Source organism: Belonocnema kinseyi, chromosome 4 (genome assembly GCF_010883055.1).
Source record: "Belonocnema kinseyi isolate 2016_QV_RU_SX_M_011 chromosome 4, B_treatae_v1, whole genome shotgun sequence".
In the NCBI taxonomy this organism is placed as follows: Eukaryota; Metazoa; Arthropoda; class Insecta; order Hymenoptera; family Cynipidae; genus Belonocnema; species Belonocnema kinseyi.
In genome coordinates, this window is record NC_046660.1 from 49,529,384 (window position 1) to 49,545,150 (window position 15,767).

Here is a 15,767-nt window from a genome sequence, read left to right on the forward strand (position 1 = left end):
CAGTATTAGGGGTGAGCAAAATGCATCAAATCTAATCTATCTCGAGTACTCACTCCTGAAAGTCCGGATTAAGAAAGCACAAGAGAAAAACTTTTGTGAACATCTCCTCGATAAGAGGATGCATGGTATCTTCCACAGAAATGTGAAGGATCAGTCAATGTCTTGTGAGCTAATGTTTGCTTTCCTTAAATCGCCCGGATTGAAGTCTGGTACAGAGGGTTTCATTTTTGTATGCCAAGACGGTGTCATTTCCACCTTAACATACCGTCGCCACATTTTGAGCCAAGACATTCCCGATGATAGCTGCAGGGCGTGCCATGCACACCCCGAGCATTTAGCTCACATATTATCTAGTTGTCCAACACACGCGGGAACGACCTACATTCAAAGGCACAATGCGGCACTAAGAGTACTTTATTACCATCTCTGTCACTCCTACGGCATTCACCTTAATATAATAATCAAATAGTAAAAATTCCAAAAAACAAAAAGAATTTTTACTGATGTAGTTTAACTTTAAGATTAAAAAATATAATAATAGTTTTAGATCTCACATTTTTGTGTAGAATATTCTTGTCAAATATCTTCACGAATTTTTTCTTTGTATTGAACAGAAACAATATTTAAATAAAAGGAATAATTAGTTCCTTCTGTTTAGGATCTTACCTGTGTAGAAAATATTTGAATTATGTTTTTTAATATTTTGTGTAGAATATATTTTATGTAAGAGAAGTATTGGACCTGATAGTTTTTTGCAGAATTTTTCAAGAATATTTTCAGAACAAAATAATTAAAATTTAATTATCATTTAATGTGAAAAATGTTGCATAAATAGAATTGCTGCCTGATCTGTGATTTATTGTAATGGCAAAAGTTCTTGGGAAACTCGTAATATTTTCGTTCAAAAGTAGTTTGTTGTTTTCCAATATTTCAACTGCTTGTGAAATCTTGTATTTTTTGTCAAGATTTGTAATTTTCTAAAACTATTAACATAAAATTAAAACTGTTTTTATAATGCCAAACACCAAAAATAAAACTTTTTGAATAACACCAAAAACCAAAATAAAAAAGCTAAATATTGTAGTTTTCTGTAAGTCTTTTTAGATTTTCACATCAAAGTGAGAAAAGAAAATCAATTAAATGTAATGGATCTTTTTTTGTGTGTCAAATATTGTATATTTTTCTTGTTGAAAAAACTAAAAGCTTAAACAAAAAATTATATTTGAAGAATTGTTCTTTCTTCAAGAAATTTTTCCCACCAAGGATTCTTTAACAAATTTAAAAGATATTTTTTAGATATTTTACGATATGTCAATTTTATCTAAAAAATGTGCTGGAAATAAAATTCATACTATGAGCCAAATAATTTTTTTTTTGTCTACCCTATATATTTTCTTTTCCTATGACTTTTTTCATTTCTCCATTTCCTTTGATACATTCAGTCTCGCAAAAGCTCGTATCCATTATATATAAATAGATGCGTTTTAAATAAAAAAAGGATAAAATCAACATCATAGGTATCGATAGAAGGTTGATTCATCGCGTCTATAGATTATTTGTAAAAGAGAGTGCTCAGTACAGTAAACAAGATTTAAAAGCATTAACAGTAGATGTAAAAAAGTGATTATAAAAAGGTATACTTTTCTGCAACAACTTTAATAAATTGAGGAATAGTGATTTCTTTTTTAAAAACTAAATTTTCGAGAAACAAAATTGAAAAAAGGCGAAAACTTAGTACCTTTTTGATTATTTTTCGGCGCGCATTAGGGTTAGCCGAAAATGGTTAAAATTTATTTTTTTATTGAAGCATGTTCTATTTTTTATTTTAAAATGGGCCTTCTATAGATTTTGACATTTGATGTCAAAATTTTCCCTAAATTTGATCTGAATGAAAGTAAAATTCATAACAGAAAATTATTGTGAGAAAATAAGTATAGAAATAAATAATTGAGATATTCAAAGAATTTATAAACAATAGAAATAGTACAAATGAATTATCTATTTATTTATGAAACGGAGGATTTTAAATTGTTTCAAGAAATTTAACAGGATTCTATAGATTTCCAAAAGAGTTAAAATATTTCAAATGATTTAAAGGATTTAAACGAATTTTAATTCATTGCATTAGATTTATGGAATTCATACATTTTTTAACTAATTGTAATGTATTTTATCGATTTTCAAGACATTTAGAAATATTTCCCTGGATTGCACGAAAGTTTGTAAAATTTTGACATATTTGAATATATTTTAGAGGATTTCAAAAATTTCAAGATATTAAAAAAATGTTGTAGGATTTCCAAATATTTCGTGGGATTTCTAAATATTTTTCGGAAAATAAATTAAATTGAATTTTCAGACATTCCTGGCTATTTAAATAATTTAAGTCGATTTTAAGGTATTTCAAAAAATACAAGATTTCAAGGATTTTACGAGATTTTAAGGATGTTATTAAACCCTCAAGGATTTTAAGTAAGATTAGATATTTCTAGGTATTTGAACGTTTTCTTTTTAGAAAAATTTAATGAATAAGTTTAGTGTAATTTGTATTTAAGGGATTTTAAATTACTTTTGCTAATTCAAATGATTTTTTACAGTTTCAAAAGATTTGAGTGATTTTAAAGATTTCAAAGACTTTCAAGGAATTTAATACATTCTGTGTGATTATCAAACACCTCAACTAATTCTATTGCGTATGTTATCCGGTTTTAAGATGTTTGAAAATATTTCCAAGAATCTTCAAATTAAAAAATGTAATGTTTTAAGATATTTTAGTGTTTCAAATATTTCAAAGGATTTACAAGAATCTTGTAGGATTTCTAAAGATTTCATGGTATTTTTATAGAATTTAGGGAAGAAAATAAACTTAAATTTCAAAAGATTCCTAGTGATCCCAAAATTTTAACCGATCTTTAGGGATTTCAAGAAATTTTACTTGATTTTAAGAATTTTATTGAAACTTCAAGGATTTCCAGGGATTTGAAATTTGTTTATTTTAGAAACTATTAATTAGTCAGTTTAGTGGAACTTGTATTCAAGGATTTCAAATTATTTTCACTCATTTTATTGATTTTTCACGATTTTAAAATGTTTCAAGGGATTTTAAGGGATTTCTACGGATTGAACGGAATTCCAATTCATTTGATGGGATTCACGAACATTTAAACTAACACTAAAGTATTTTATCGGTTTTCATGATTTTTAAAAATATTTGCAGATTATGAGGAATTTTTTAATATTTCGAAATGTTTTAGGAGATTTCAAAAATGTTAATTGATTTTTATTTTGTATGACTTAAAGGATTTCATTGAATCTTCAAGGATTTCAAGGGACTAAAAATATTTCTAGGAATTTAACCGGTTTCTTAGAGAACTGTGATAAATACTTTTTGTGTAATTTTCATTTAAGGGACTTCAAATTATTTCTACTCGTTCTAATTATTTTTCATGATTTTGGAAGATGTCAATACATTTCCGGGAATTACATTAGATTTTGAAATTTTTTAAGGGATTTCAAGAGATTCCAACAAATTTCAGAGAATTGCGTTAGGTTTTTTAAAGAATTTTTTAAGATTTCCACAGATTTCAAGAAAATGTTAGACAGTTTTTGGAAAATTAATTAAATAAAATTTTTTAAGGATTCCAGGTAACTGAAAAGATTTTAATTGATTTCAAGATACCTACTCCAAAGAATTAACAAAAATTCAAAGACTTTATCAAATATATTAGGATTTTAAGGGATTCCAAATATTTCTCGGGATTTAAACTACTTTTTAGCGTCATTTAATAAACACGTTTAGTGTAATTTGTTGAAAAGGGATTTTCAATTATTTCTATTTATGTTAATGGTTTTTTACGATTTCAAAATATTTCGAAGGATTTTAAGGGATATCAATACATTTCTAGAGAACTAAAAAGAATATGTGGATTTTTTTAAAGGATTTCCAACTATTTAAACTATTTTATGGTATTTGTCAAAGATTGGAAAGATATTCCAAAGTATTTAAAAGAACTTAAAATAACTTTACAAGATTTAGAGAATTTTGGAAGAACACAAATTGTTTCAAAGATTTTAGGGGATTTGATGAATTTTAATAGATTTAAACGGATTTCTAGAGAACTTTAGAAAATAGACTTAATTGATATGGTTTTCAAGGGATTTAAAATAGTTTCTACAGATTTTTAACTATTTCAAAGATTTTATAGAAATTAAAATCAGACTGAAGATTTCAACTGACTTCTATGGATTTCAACAATTAGAAAGTATATGAAGCGCTGCAATTTTAGAAAGGATTTTAAGTTATGTTGAATTATAAAAAAGAATTGAAAATGTCAAATCATGTCAAAGTGTTTTATAGAAGTTCCAAATATTTAAAGGAATTTAGAAGTATTTTACAATATTTTAAGGATTTTATAGGACCACCAATTATTTCAAAGATTTTAGGGGATTCTACCAATTTTAAGGGATTTCCAAAGATTTTTTAAAATATATATTTAATTTAAATAGTTTTAGAGGCATCTTAAATGATTTGTAAGATTTCAAATTATTTAAAATATATGTGAAAAAAATCCAAAACAGGTGCCAAGATTTTAAAGGATTCCTATGGATTTTAACAGATTTCAAAGATTTTATTGAATTTGAAAATATTTTCAAAGGTATTAATGGCTTTTAAAAAATTTAAAGGATTTGAATGGATTTCATTAATTTATTTATTCGACTTAATTTAATTTAATTTATTTAATAATATTTTTCCGTAAGGACCATGCAATTTCATGCAATTTCTATAAAAACTATAAAAGTCTATCTAGATCCTATAAAATCAATGAAATTTTTATCAATCTCGTGGATTATTCAAACAAAGTTATTTGTACAAAAATGAGCTCGAGAGTCCTCAAAATATATATTTTTAAATTCTGTAAAAATTCAGGGGATATTAAAAAAAAAAATTTTGCAATTTGTAGGGGATCCATTTTATGAAAACATAAATCCTTTTATGGAACACCATAGTATCCGTAACTCCAAATTGGATTTCTCTGCCCGTATTGAAGAAACGGAAAATGATTTCACCGAAGGAACATTTTTTCAGTAATTAAACTATAACAGTTGTTTTAAATGGATTACGGATTTTTACTGTTTTTTCTTTGATTATTTATTTGTTTATATTAGTTATTTTTTAATTTGTGTATTCCCTTATTTTTCATCTTATATTTTCCAAAAACAAGTGAAAGTATTTAATAGTTTATTTCATATATTATAAGAACAATACTTATAGACATCAGTGCTTAAAAAAAATCTACTCATGTAAAGAACGTGGCTTCCAATTTCAATAAGTTGAACGCCACCAATTTAAAATCAATTATTTATAATAGTAGACATAAGATTATAACTTTTAAAGCTAAAGTAAGAATTCAGTTAGAAATTATTAGATTTCTGGTGTCCCTGCCTTTGACTGGAAAATTAATGCAATGATTTACAATGCCAAATTGATTGAAAATGAATAGGACTTTTAATCAAAATCGAGCATTTAGCATGAATATAGTTTGAAATTTTAAAATACTTGATTGAACCTCAAACTGGAGTGACTAGAGCTGATTTTTAGAATTTAGGATAGTCGGAATTCAAAAAAGAAAACAAAATTAGACACAGGTGTCAAAAATAGGAAAAAGTACATTTTTTGAAATATTAATATAAATATTTTTTAAATAACATTAAATTTTGTCTAAAGAAGGCATTTTTACACTTTTGGTCATGTTTAAAAAATATAAAGTCGCAAAAAAGGCTCTCTTACAGTACAGATAGAAACAATGGTCGAAAATAAAATCTAAAAATTTGGGAATATAAAAAACTACAACTCTCTAGCATTACTGTAAAAGCAGACAGTAATAAACAATAATACTTTGTTTAAGCAATTATGTTTGTCAAATGGCATCAATAACTCTGAGGGAACATAGTTTTTAAGAATAACATATTTTTTCAATCAATGATTTGTTAATTGACATTAAATTATTACTTCTCTCGAGCTGAAAAACAATATGTTAAACAATTTTAACAAAGTATACCCTCGCTCTAAATAAGACGTTGAAAAATTCAGAAAAAACGTGACTTTCTACCTTTATTCTAAGATAAAATTGCTATGAACAATAATGCATTGTTTAAACTTTTGTTTAAACATCTTATAAAATAGGCCTATAGGAATGAAATTTAAAAAGTAATTTTTTATCCATATTCTTAATTTATGCTTAATTTTAAATAAAAATGTTCAGGCACAACTTTTTACGCTTAATATTGACCACTTTGTCCAAAATTTACGAAAACGTCTTTTTCTTATGGGAAATACTTTTTAATCTTAATGGGGTTTTCGGAACTTCTGTCAAAACAAAAAAATGTTTATTTATCTTTTGTCGATTCCAAAAAATTTGGACGGTGAAATTATGTAAATAAAAAATAGACTACCCTAAATAGGTTACCATACCTAAAAAAACGACATTTTAAAATTAAAAATGCTCTAAAGCTTTTATTATGACCCATCAAAAAGAGGAAGAATTCATAATCAATGAGACCGTTTTTTAATTTACTTTTTCTATATTTTGATATTTTTTATATTTTTGTTCGGTTTCCGGAAAAATTCCAACAATTCCCGTAGGATTAATATAAAAAAAATGTTTGTTTTCGGAAAAATGAAACTCACGTTTCTGGGTCTAGGCTTAGCTTGGGCGAGATAATCAGAATTTGTTAGAGAGTCTTCAACGAATAATTTTCACTAAATTATTTCGAATTTTAATGCTCCTCCCTCTTATAAAGCGTCAAATTTCTTTGAAAAAGCTGAAATTGACCAGTTCTCTCAAAATTGAAAAGAAAAGAGCTCTCTTTTTCCCTTTTGTGCAACACATTTTTTTTTATTCGACAAATGTAGGAATCTCTAGAATTGTTTTAAAATTTGTTAACTTTGTTTCGAGTCTATTATTTAATATCTATTTCATTCAGAGTCTATTAGCCCATTCTGTGACTAATTTGAATTTGATTAAATAATTTGTTTTGTTTTTACTGAATGTTACTGCATGAATTTGAGATATTTATTTGATAACAAAATTGTTCAAACAAATATTACTTAAACAAATACGAATTTATCAAAGAATGGGGTAGTAATATCCAAATGACGTAGATATTTAATAGTAAGTAACAACGTTAACAAATAAAAAAAAACATTAGCCTTTTTACCTTCTTTTGACAAAAAGTTACCAATAAATTTATAATAATTAACTGATTCAATAATTGATCAATACTTGTACCGAAGAGGATTTCGGTAATCTTCCGCAAGCCTAGACCCAGAAACGTGAACCTCATTTTTCCGAAATCCAAAATTTTCCCATGGTAATCTTATGGGACTTTTCGGGCCTTTGCGGCACGTCTTAATATTGACAAGTTTCGTTTTAACGTGAACATTTTTTTTCTTCCACCATAAAAATTGGGGGCGAAGGTGACATAAAGGCGATCCAAAAACACATGTTTCTAAATTTATAACCGTTTAAGTACTCCGCCCACTGATAACTAATTTCCTTATGCAATTAAAGGTGCAAATGGAAAGTCAGTTTATATTTTTACAGTTGATGATTTTATTAACGTTGATCAATTTTCTTGTTTAAAATCAGTCAAAATTTTAAGAGCGTCTCTGTAGCTCAATTATTATTTTTGGTCTGAAGAAAGTACACAAGATTTTTTTTTAATATGAAGATTCAGTTTCCGGGAGGAAATGTTGAAAATTCCAAAACATCTGTGTATTTTTAACGCCTTAGGCTGGAGGTCGTTTGCACTAATGACAAAAAAAAAGAAACAAAAAAGTAACAATGAAAAAGAATGGAAATAGAATTTATATTAGTTAAGCTTAGAATTTACATAATGAAATCTTTTAAAAATTGAAATAACAGCTATTTAGTACTATTTTTCAAAATGTATGACTATTAACACTGTTTTTAATCTCTGAAGTGAGTCTAACTTTGGAATTTGTAAATATTGAAAATCAAAAAGTTTGTACTAAAGAACGTTGAAAGTAAAACAAATTTAAACTTTGAAAGCTTTCATTACTTTATTAATTTTTTATTTTAATATTCTAAATTCCTTGATTTCAATTTTAAAAGCAGAAAATTGTCTGGCTTATTGAATTCTTCAAAACCATAGATTATTAAATTGAAAGATTGATTAATTGCACAAGGACTTGTGATTAAATAATTTTGAATTAAAGGCATCTAGTATGAATTCATAACAAGAAAAAATTAAGACAATTTCTCAAATTCAAGCCGTAGAAATGAGATGCTTCGAAAACTAGGCAATAGCAATTGAAATATTTAAAATATAGGATAATACAGTGCAGTCCCGGAAGGAAAGTTCCCGCTAAAGGGGACAAAGTGGTCCAAGGGGGCGAGAGAGTGACGCTGCTAGGTCAGCGGACTACCTCCGCAACAACGCAGGAGTATAGGAAAAAAGCAGGCACTATCCTTGGCGGTCAATCGTGTCGACTGCTTCAGTCATTTTCGGTCCGTGCCAAAAATGTCGCCAAACATTCACTTCAGTTCGGTTACAGTCACTCAGTGTTTACATTATGCGTTGCGTAACCAGGTGTAACCAGGCATTATGAAAATGTTGAAGGAAAACAAGAGGAAGCGTTTATCTTTCGAAGAGACATATACAATTTAAGACAAAGTGAAATAAGATGCCTAAAAATGTCTAATTTACAGAATTTATTTTTTGACTAAGAAATTTAGAAATCTTTTGAAGAAAAATCTGTCCACGTTCGATTTTACCAGCTTTGAAAACAATGAGTTGAATTGTTATCTTTTCTAAATATAAAACCATTCACTTTACGATGCGTAATTCTAAAATCTTTTAATTTAAAAATGTTCCATTTTAGATTTTTATTTTTGCCTCACATTTTTAATTTAAAAAATCTTTAATTGGTGTCTTGCAGACGTTCACATTAAAAAATTACAAACGTTTAAAGTGGATTTTTCAGTAATTTATCTTTTACCATTTATTACTTTTTAAAATATTTAGGAGTTCTGAAGAAACTTCAAAAATAATTTTAAGTTGGAAATAACATAAAACCACTTCTAGATCTCTCAAGATTTGAAAATGACATTTTGAAGCTTTTCAATGATGTTTTAAATATTCGAAATGAAAATAATTTGACTTCTAATTTACGTAGTATTTCGTTATTAAACATTAATTTTTTATTTATTAATGTTTTCAGCTTAAAATTGCTTGTAATGATATAATTTTGAAAATTTTTCAATTCGTTAATTGATTCTTCAATTAAAACTTTACAGCAACTAAAGAGAATCTGAATTTTTAAACTCTATAATTCATAAAAGTTTAAACTTCATTGGAAAGTCTGACCACTTTTCATTTTATACGTGTACATTATTGAGCATTCGAGTATAAAGTGTTGTAATTAAAAAATTTTAAAACGTCAATTTAAAAAGTTAAAAATTCAAGGGTTCCAAATTAAGGGCTTTAATTTCAGTTTGTTTTTATTATATCAAATGGAAAAATGCTAAGCCTTAGAGTTCAAATTTTTTTATTTTATTGACCGAGAAAAAAGTTTGCGAATCAAGAAAGACACGGGAAATGACTAGGAATTTTTTTTCTTTGATTAAAATGGCCACCCTGATATATGTACGTACATATTTAAGAATCAGTACTTTTATAAAGTTTTATTTTCAAACACTAAAATGTTCACGTTCACTATGAAATTATAAAGCCTAAATGGCAACAATAAAACAAAACATATTTTTAAAGAAGGAACTCCAACAGAAATGATTCATACAGCCCTGATTGTTTATAGTTTAGCGAGTCCCGAGATTGTACAAAGGAGATAAAGGGTACCCCCGAAACGGCTTCTCTAGCAGGACTGCAGTGCAAATAAGTGTAATTATTTACAACAAAAAACATGTTTCAGGATTATACAAAGTTAGGACCAGAACCACCTTTATTAGTGCTTTTTATTCAGTATCACAAATCCTCAACTCGATGCGGCGCTTCGTTGGAAAATAAGTTGAGGAATAAAAAAAATATCAGTAAATTAGAAATCTGGTCACGTGACTCACTTATGAAATTTCAAAGCGCAAAGTTGTGGATTTCAAAAATAATATTTATCAATTATTAATTGAAGATAGCAACACATACTAATGTTTAATATTTTATTCTTCATTATCACGAAGAACCCCCCTGCTGTTAAAGAGTCTGTTACAGCGTCCGGCGATCCCTAAGCTACAGTAGGGGAAGCCTATCCGGCTACCTGCCTGCAGTTCCCCTACTACGCGACTTCACCTCACTCAACCGAACTCCTGCCGCCGAGCCTGGTCAGAGGAAGTCGTTCGTACCCAATGAGGACTTAAATACGGAATGTAATATTTTTTAAGTTTTTGAATTGGTAATTTACAAACATAACCTTCAAAATCACCTATTCTAACGATTCCAACGATATTTTATTTGACTAAACGAGTTGAAAATTAAAGAATAAATCTTTAAGTATATGTGAAATTTTAATTGAAAATTTTTTTATACATTTTATTCAAATCAACTGCAGTAGCGTTAGTTTATTGGCGCACAATTTTAATTAGCTTGGGGAAATACCGGAAAATAAAATTTGGCTAGATTTAAAAACGTTTTAATTGAGATAACCCTTTTTGATTTATTTCTTAAAGAATTGCACTTCCCGAAATTATCTTCTAATAATGTTACATACTCAGTTCAAAAGTGATAATATCTTCATTTCTAGCCCAAATTGGAAACTCATTAACAAATATAATAAATTTGGCTTCTTTTTTAACCAATCAGATTCCTCAAAATAATGCTTTGAATAGTTTAAATTAAAATTTTTTTTTATATAATATTATGTAACTAGTTTATGAAGGTTAATTGGAAATGTCATTTTAACACATTAGAAGTAGAATAAAAAGGATTTTCATAAAAAGACTTTGAGTTATAAGGCCTAGAATATCACTCACAGTTACCAGTTCTTGGACTTTAAGTTACATTTATCATTTAAAAGTGCTTCACTATATTTAACAAATATCAATAATACCTTTAAGGATAATTTTAAAAAATGCATTTTTTTTAGAAATAAACAAAATTCATGATGTTGTTTTATATCTAAAAATAAATATATTTTATAAAATAAGTAAATAAACGCATTTAAGTAATATAAATCGCCATTTTCGAATATTATATTTTAGTTCGCAACAGGTACAAGGGTTCCCGCTGACCAGGCTCGGTGGTTCAGCTGAGTGAGGGGAAGCCGCGTAGTGGGAGAACCCTACGAAGGTAGCTGGGTTGGAAGTGCCCTCTGCCCATTAAAATCACAAAAGGTATAATTTTCGATTACTCTAGTACACATAAAGAAATAGAAAAATACTACAGTAAAATTCCCATATTCTGAATCAATACAAAAATGAATGATGTCAATAAAAATTGTAGCATGAAATGAAATTTCAATATAAAAAGTTGATATTCACATACCTTGAGCTTCTTTATATTGAACTACATATTTTGCGATTGGAGAATCCGGATGCATGGTATCTGCAACACTCGAAGGCGGAGACCAAGCCAAAGTTATCGCTCGACTTCCCAGCTCAGCCACGTGTAAATTACGTGGAAAATTCGGTGGCTCCTGGACAAGTAGGTGAACGGTCACCCTATCGTGGCCATAAGCATTTCTGGCCACACACACATATTCCCCTCGATCAGCGTGACCGGCTTGACTGATTCGCAATTCCGATGCATGACCGAGTGGAATGGGAGAATTCTCCACAGTGTATCTAAAAAATAACCAAAAAAATTTAGATTAAACTACCTACTTACATAATTGCAAAAAAGGAACAAAATTGTAGAGGAGTGCTGGACAGCCCCTGGGACAATCATTATTATACCATAAATCCATCTCCCTCTCAGGGTAAATTAAAAAAAATGTAATCAGAAACATGTGGGTTTAAAGTCAAATTTTGACTCACTCGGTGAGGAAGGAAGTGATGTGGGGAATGGGATATTTTTAGATTGATCTAAAATGCCCTTCTTATTTAAATAACACGTTCGTTTCGCAAGACTGCTCCAATCCAGGTTGCCGATCAATCTCGCTAGCAATCACCCCAAGTGAGGAGCCTCACAAAGTCATCATTTTGTATAAACTGTACTAGCTGCGATGTCAATTTATTATATTATCATTAATTAATCATGAATTAGTAATTTATTAATTATCATTGAAAATAAACAATTATAAATTTATTATTATTAATATATTATTATTTATTAATTAATTAATATTATTATATTCCAATATTGTTCCAGAATGTTATTTAAACTTTTTAGCTTTACACAAATAAAGAAAACTATCCTAAAAGGAAATCCGGTCTAAATATTTCCTATTTAGAAAACAATGGCATTTTGTGAAATAAGGACCATCCTTATTATCAAATGTTTCAAATACTACAAAAAAGCTTGGATTGGTTTTGTTTTGGATATTTTGACTCAATGACCCACTAATTTTTTATTCAAAATTTGATGTATTTTTTATTTATTGCAGTTTTTTGTGTAACATATCTTCGAACTATTATTGTTTAGACAGTAAATTATGAAAATTCTTGTTTATTTATCGAAGATTTTATCGTATTCCCCTATTATTCTCTTTTTGCCTTTAACAGAAAAAATATTGATAAAAAATATGAATAATAAAAAAATATTTTGGTTGAAAACAGCATACTATTGAATATTTTCTTGAAAATTCATATTTTTCATTTAGTAATTTTATTATTCCATTGGAAGCTAATCTCTTCTAGTATAAATTAAATCTTTTTTGGTTGAAAATGCATCTGTTTTATAGAATATTCATCCGCTATGGTTGAGTATTCATCTATTTGATTAAAAATTAGATTTATTTTTATGAAAAGATTCATCATTATTATTATTATTTTTTTTAAATTAAAAATTTATATAATTAACTGCAAAAATATCTATTCCATTTTTCGTTAAAAATATGTATATTTTAGATTAAAATTTAAATATTTATTTTGAAATTCATGTATTTTGTTGGAAATTATTTTTTCTGGTAGATAATTGATATTCTTTGTTCAAAATTGATCTATTTGGTTAATATGTCAGCATTTTGGGTTAAATATTTTTTCTTTATTAAGTGAAAGAGATTTTTAAGAGTACAAGTTTTACTCTTTGGTTCAAATTTCATATTTTTTGGTTTCAAAATATATATTTTTTAATTTAACTATATAGTCAAAAATTAATTCTTTTGAGTAAAAAATTAAAAAAATTTTCTGCAGAAAATTAATCTTTTATTTTGAAAATTCACTTGTTTATATAAAAATTCATTTCTTCTGGACTAAGATTTATAATCGTAGAAAAAAATTTATGTATTTACTTAAAATATGAACTATTTAAACGAGAATTCTTTTTTATATGAAAAATAATATTCTTAACTGACTATTTCTCTATTTTTTTCAAATTCGTCTTTTGATAGAAGATTCGACATTTTGGATAAAATATATTTTTGTATAAAACATCGTTTTTTTACTGACAATTTAACTATAGCATTTTTTGTTACAAATTCGTCTTTTTTGGTTGGAAATTAAAGTATTTGGTTAAAAATTTATATATTTGTCTGAAAAGTTGTCTTTTTTAATAGAAAATAATTATAATTTCCTCAAAAGTTATTTTTTAGGTAGAAAATTAAACTATTTAATTTAAATATTTTTCTTTTTGAAAATTAATATAAGTAAATAAGAAAATAACAATTCCATTTTTGGTTGAAAAAGTGGCTTTTTTAGTTGAAAATTTAACTATTTGTTTTGAAATTCATGTTTTTTTGTTGAAAATTCTTTTGCTATTCGCAAGGAATTTATCCTCTCAAATTTATCTTTTTGGTTAAAAATTCAATATACTGGTCAAGATATTTTTTTCTTATCGGGTGAAGAATATTTTTAAGCATAAAACTTTACTGTTTTGCTAAAATTTTATCTATTTTTTGTTAGCAAACTTTTTCTGTGTTGGAAAATAATTATTTGTTTTGAACATTCATCTATTTGAATAAAAATTCGTTTTTGCAAGAAGATTTATATTCATAGTTAAAAATTTGTCTTAAAAATTGAACTGCTTAACCAAGTTTCTCTTTTTTAAATTAATTTTCTGAACTGATAATTTGACCATTTTATTTTTGTTTGCAAATCCATCTTTAATAGTTGAAAATTGAACTATTTAGTTGAAAATTAATACGTTTTGTAGAAAATCATTTTTTTCGAAAATTAATTTCCTATTTTGATCATTCGTTTCTTTAAATACACATTTTTTTCGGTCGAAGATTCATAATATTAGCTGGAAATAATTTAATATATTTCAAAATTTCACGATTCCAATGAGAATTCATTGTTGTTTTAAAATAATTTTCATGACTATTTTATTTTTGTTTGCAAATTCATCTTTGGTAGTTCAATTTTATAAAAATATTTTGTTTAAAGAACCGTCTTTTTATAGAAAATTCAACATTTTTGATAGAATGTATTTTCCTATTGTGTGAACATTCTTTTTAAAGTAAATACTCTACTCTTTTGATGAAATTTTGTCTTATTTGGTTAAAAAATACTTTTTTTGTTGCTGAAAATGAATGTTTTTAAACTGAAAATGTAACCATTACATTTTTGGTTTCAAAATTCAATTATCGGATTAAAAATAGATTTTTGTTTCGATCAAAGATTTAAAATGTTCGTTGAAAAATATTTTAACAATAGTATTTTTCTGTAAAAAAATAACCTGGTTGCTTTAAAATTGATTTTTTTCCATTACAAATCCCATATTCTCATTAAAAACCATTTTTTTTAAGTTTTTTTTTTAAATTTGTCGTATTCACAGGCTCACTTAAAAAATTTTTTCTAATCTTTAAAAAATGTATAACGTAAGAAATTACGCATTTTTTCAAGAGAAAATTCACTTTTGGTATAACAGATCTAATTTCTGCTGGACTTTACTATAAGTTGTAAAATCTTTGTGTTTTCTTTTACTTTCAAAATGTTCTTACTTATTTGTTTCACATAATTTGCGGATGGCCCTGTATTTAGTTTATTAAAAATAAAATAAATCAAAACGTTTTTAACTTATATCAACGAAAGTTTTATGAACAATTTTTGAAATTGTTTCGAATTGAGCGATCGAATGGAATCTATTTATGGAAGAAAAGATAAATTTACGAGTTTAGGTGTAAAGTGCTTGTCCGGGCATTGTGGAAGTGATGGACTCTGCGAACATTCGAAAGATGGGTTTTGATACGATGAAATGGACACTTACATTCCGCGAAGCAGCTCAGCAGGAAGCGACGAGAAAACAGGGAAATAAAGGTGAAAATACTTTTCTGTACTAGACATAAAATCGCTATTTTTATGAGATAGTTATATTTACCAATACGGAGCTGTACAGGTCGTAATTTTTATTTTTCAAGTCGAACTTTACTTAATTTTTATCTTTTGATCGATAACTCAGAGGCAGTAATGTGGAGCGATTTTATTGCCGAGAATGTACGATTATTTGATACAGGACATAGAACAGAAATGATTCAGCTAGACAGTAATTTCAGAGTAGAAATATGAACAAGAAAAAAATAATCCGATGTAATAAATGTCACTTTGCAATATAAATTCCTGGTACATAGGATTTTCCTAAAAAGTTATATTTTAGACTTTTGAAAAAAAATTTATAAAGAATGATGTTTTTTACATTAC

At 27.0% G+C, this 15,767-nt stretch overlaps 1 protein-coding gene across 1 annotated transcript in view; it reads right to left on the reverse strand.

Moving 5' to 3' along the window:
* LOC117170884 (Down syndrome cell adhesion molecule-like protein Dscam2) overlaps positions 1 to 15,767 on the reverse strand; it is a 315,200-nt gene that overhangs the window by 76,292 nt on the left and 223,141 nt on the right. Inside the window, exon 12 of the mRNA XM_033357927.1 lies at positions 11,515 to 11,813. Within this exon, the coding sequence (XP_033213818.1) occupies positions 11,515 to 11,813 (299 nt within the window). The remainder of the gene's footprint in view (positions 1 to 11,514; positions 11,814 to 15,767) is intronic.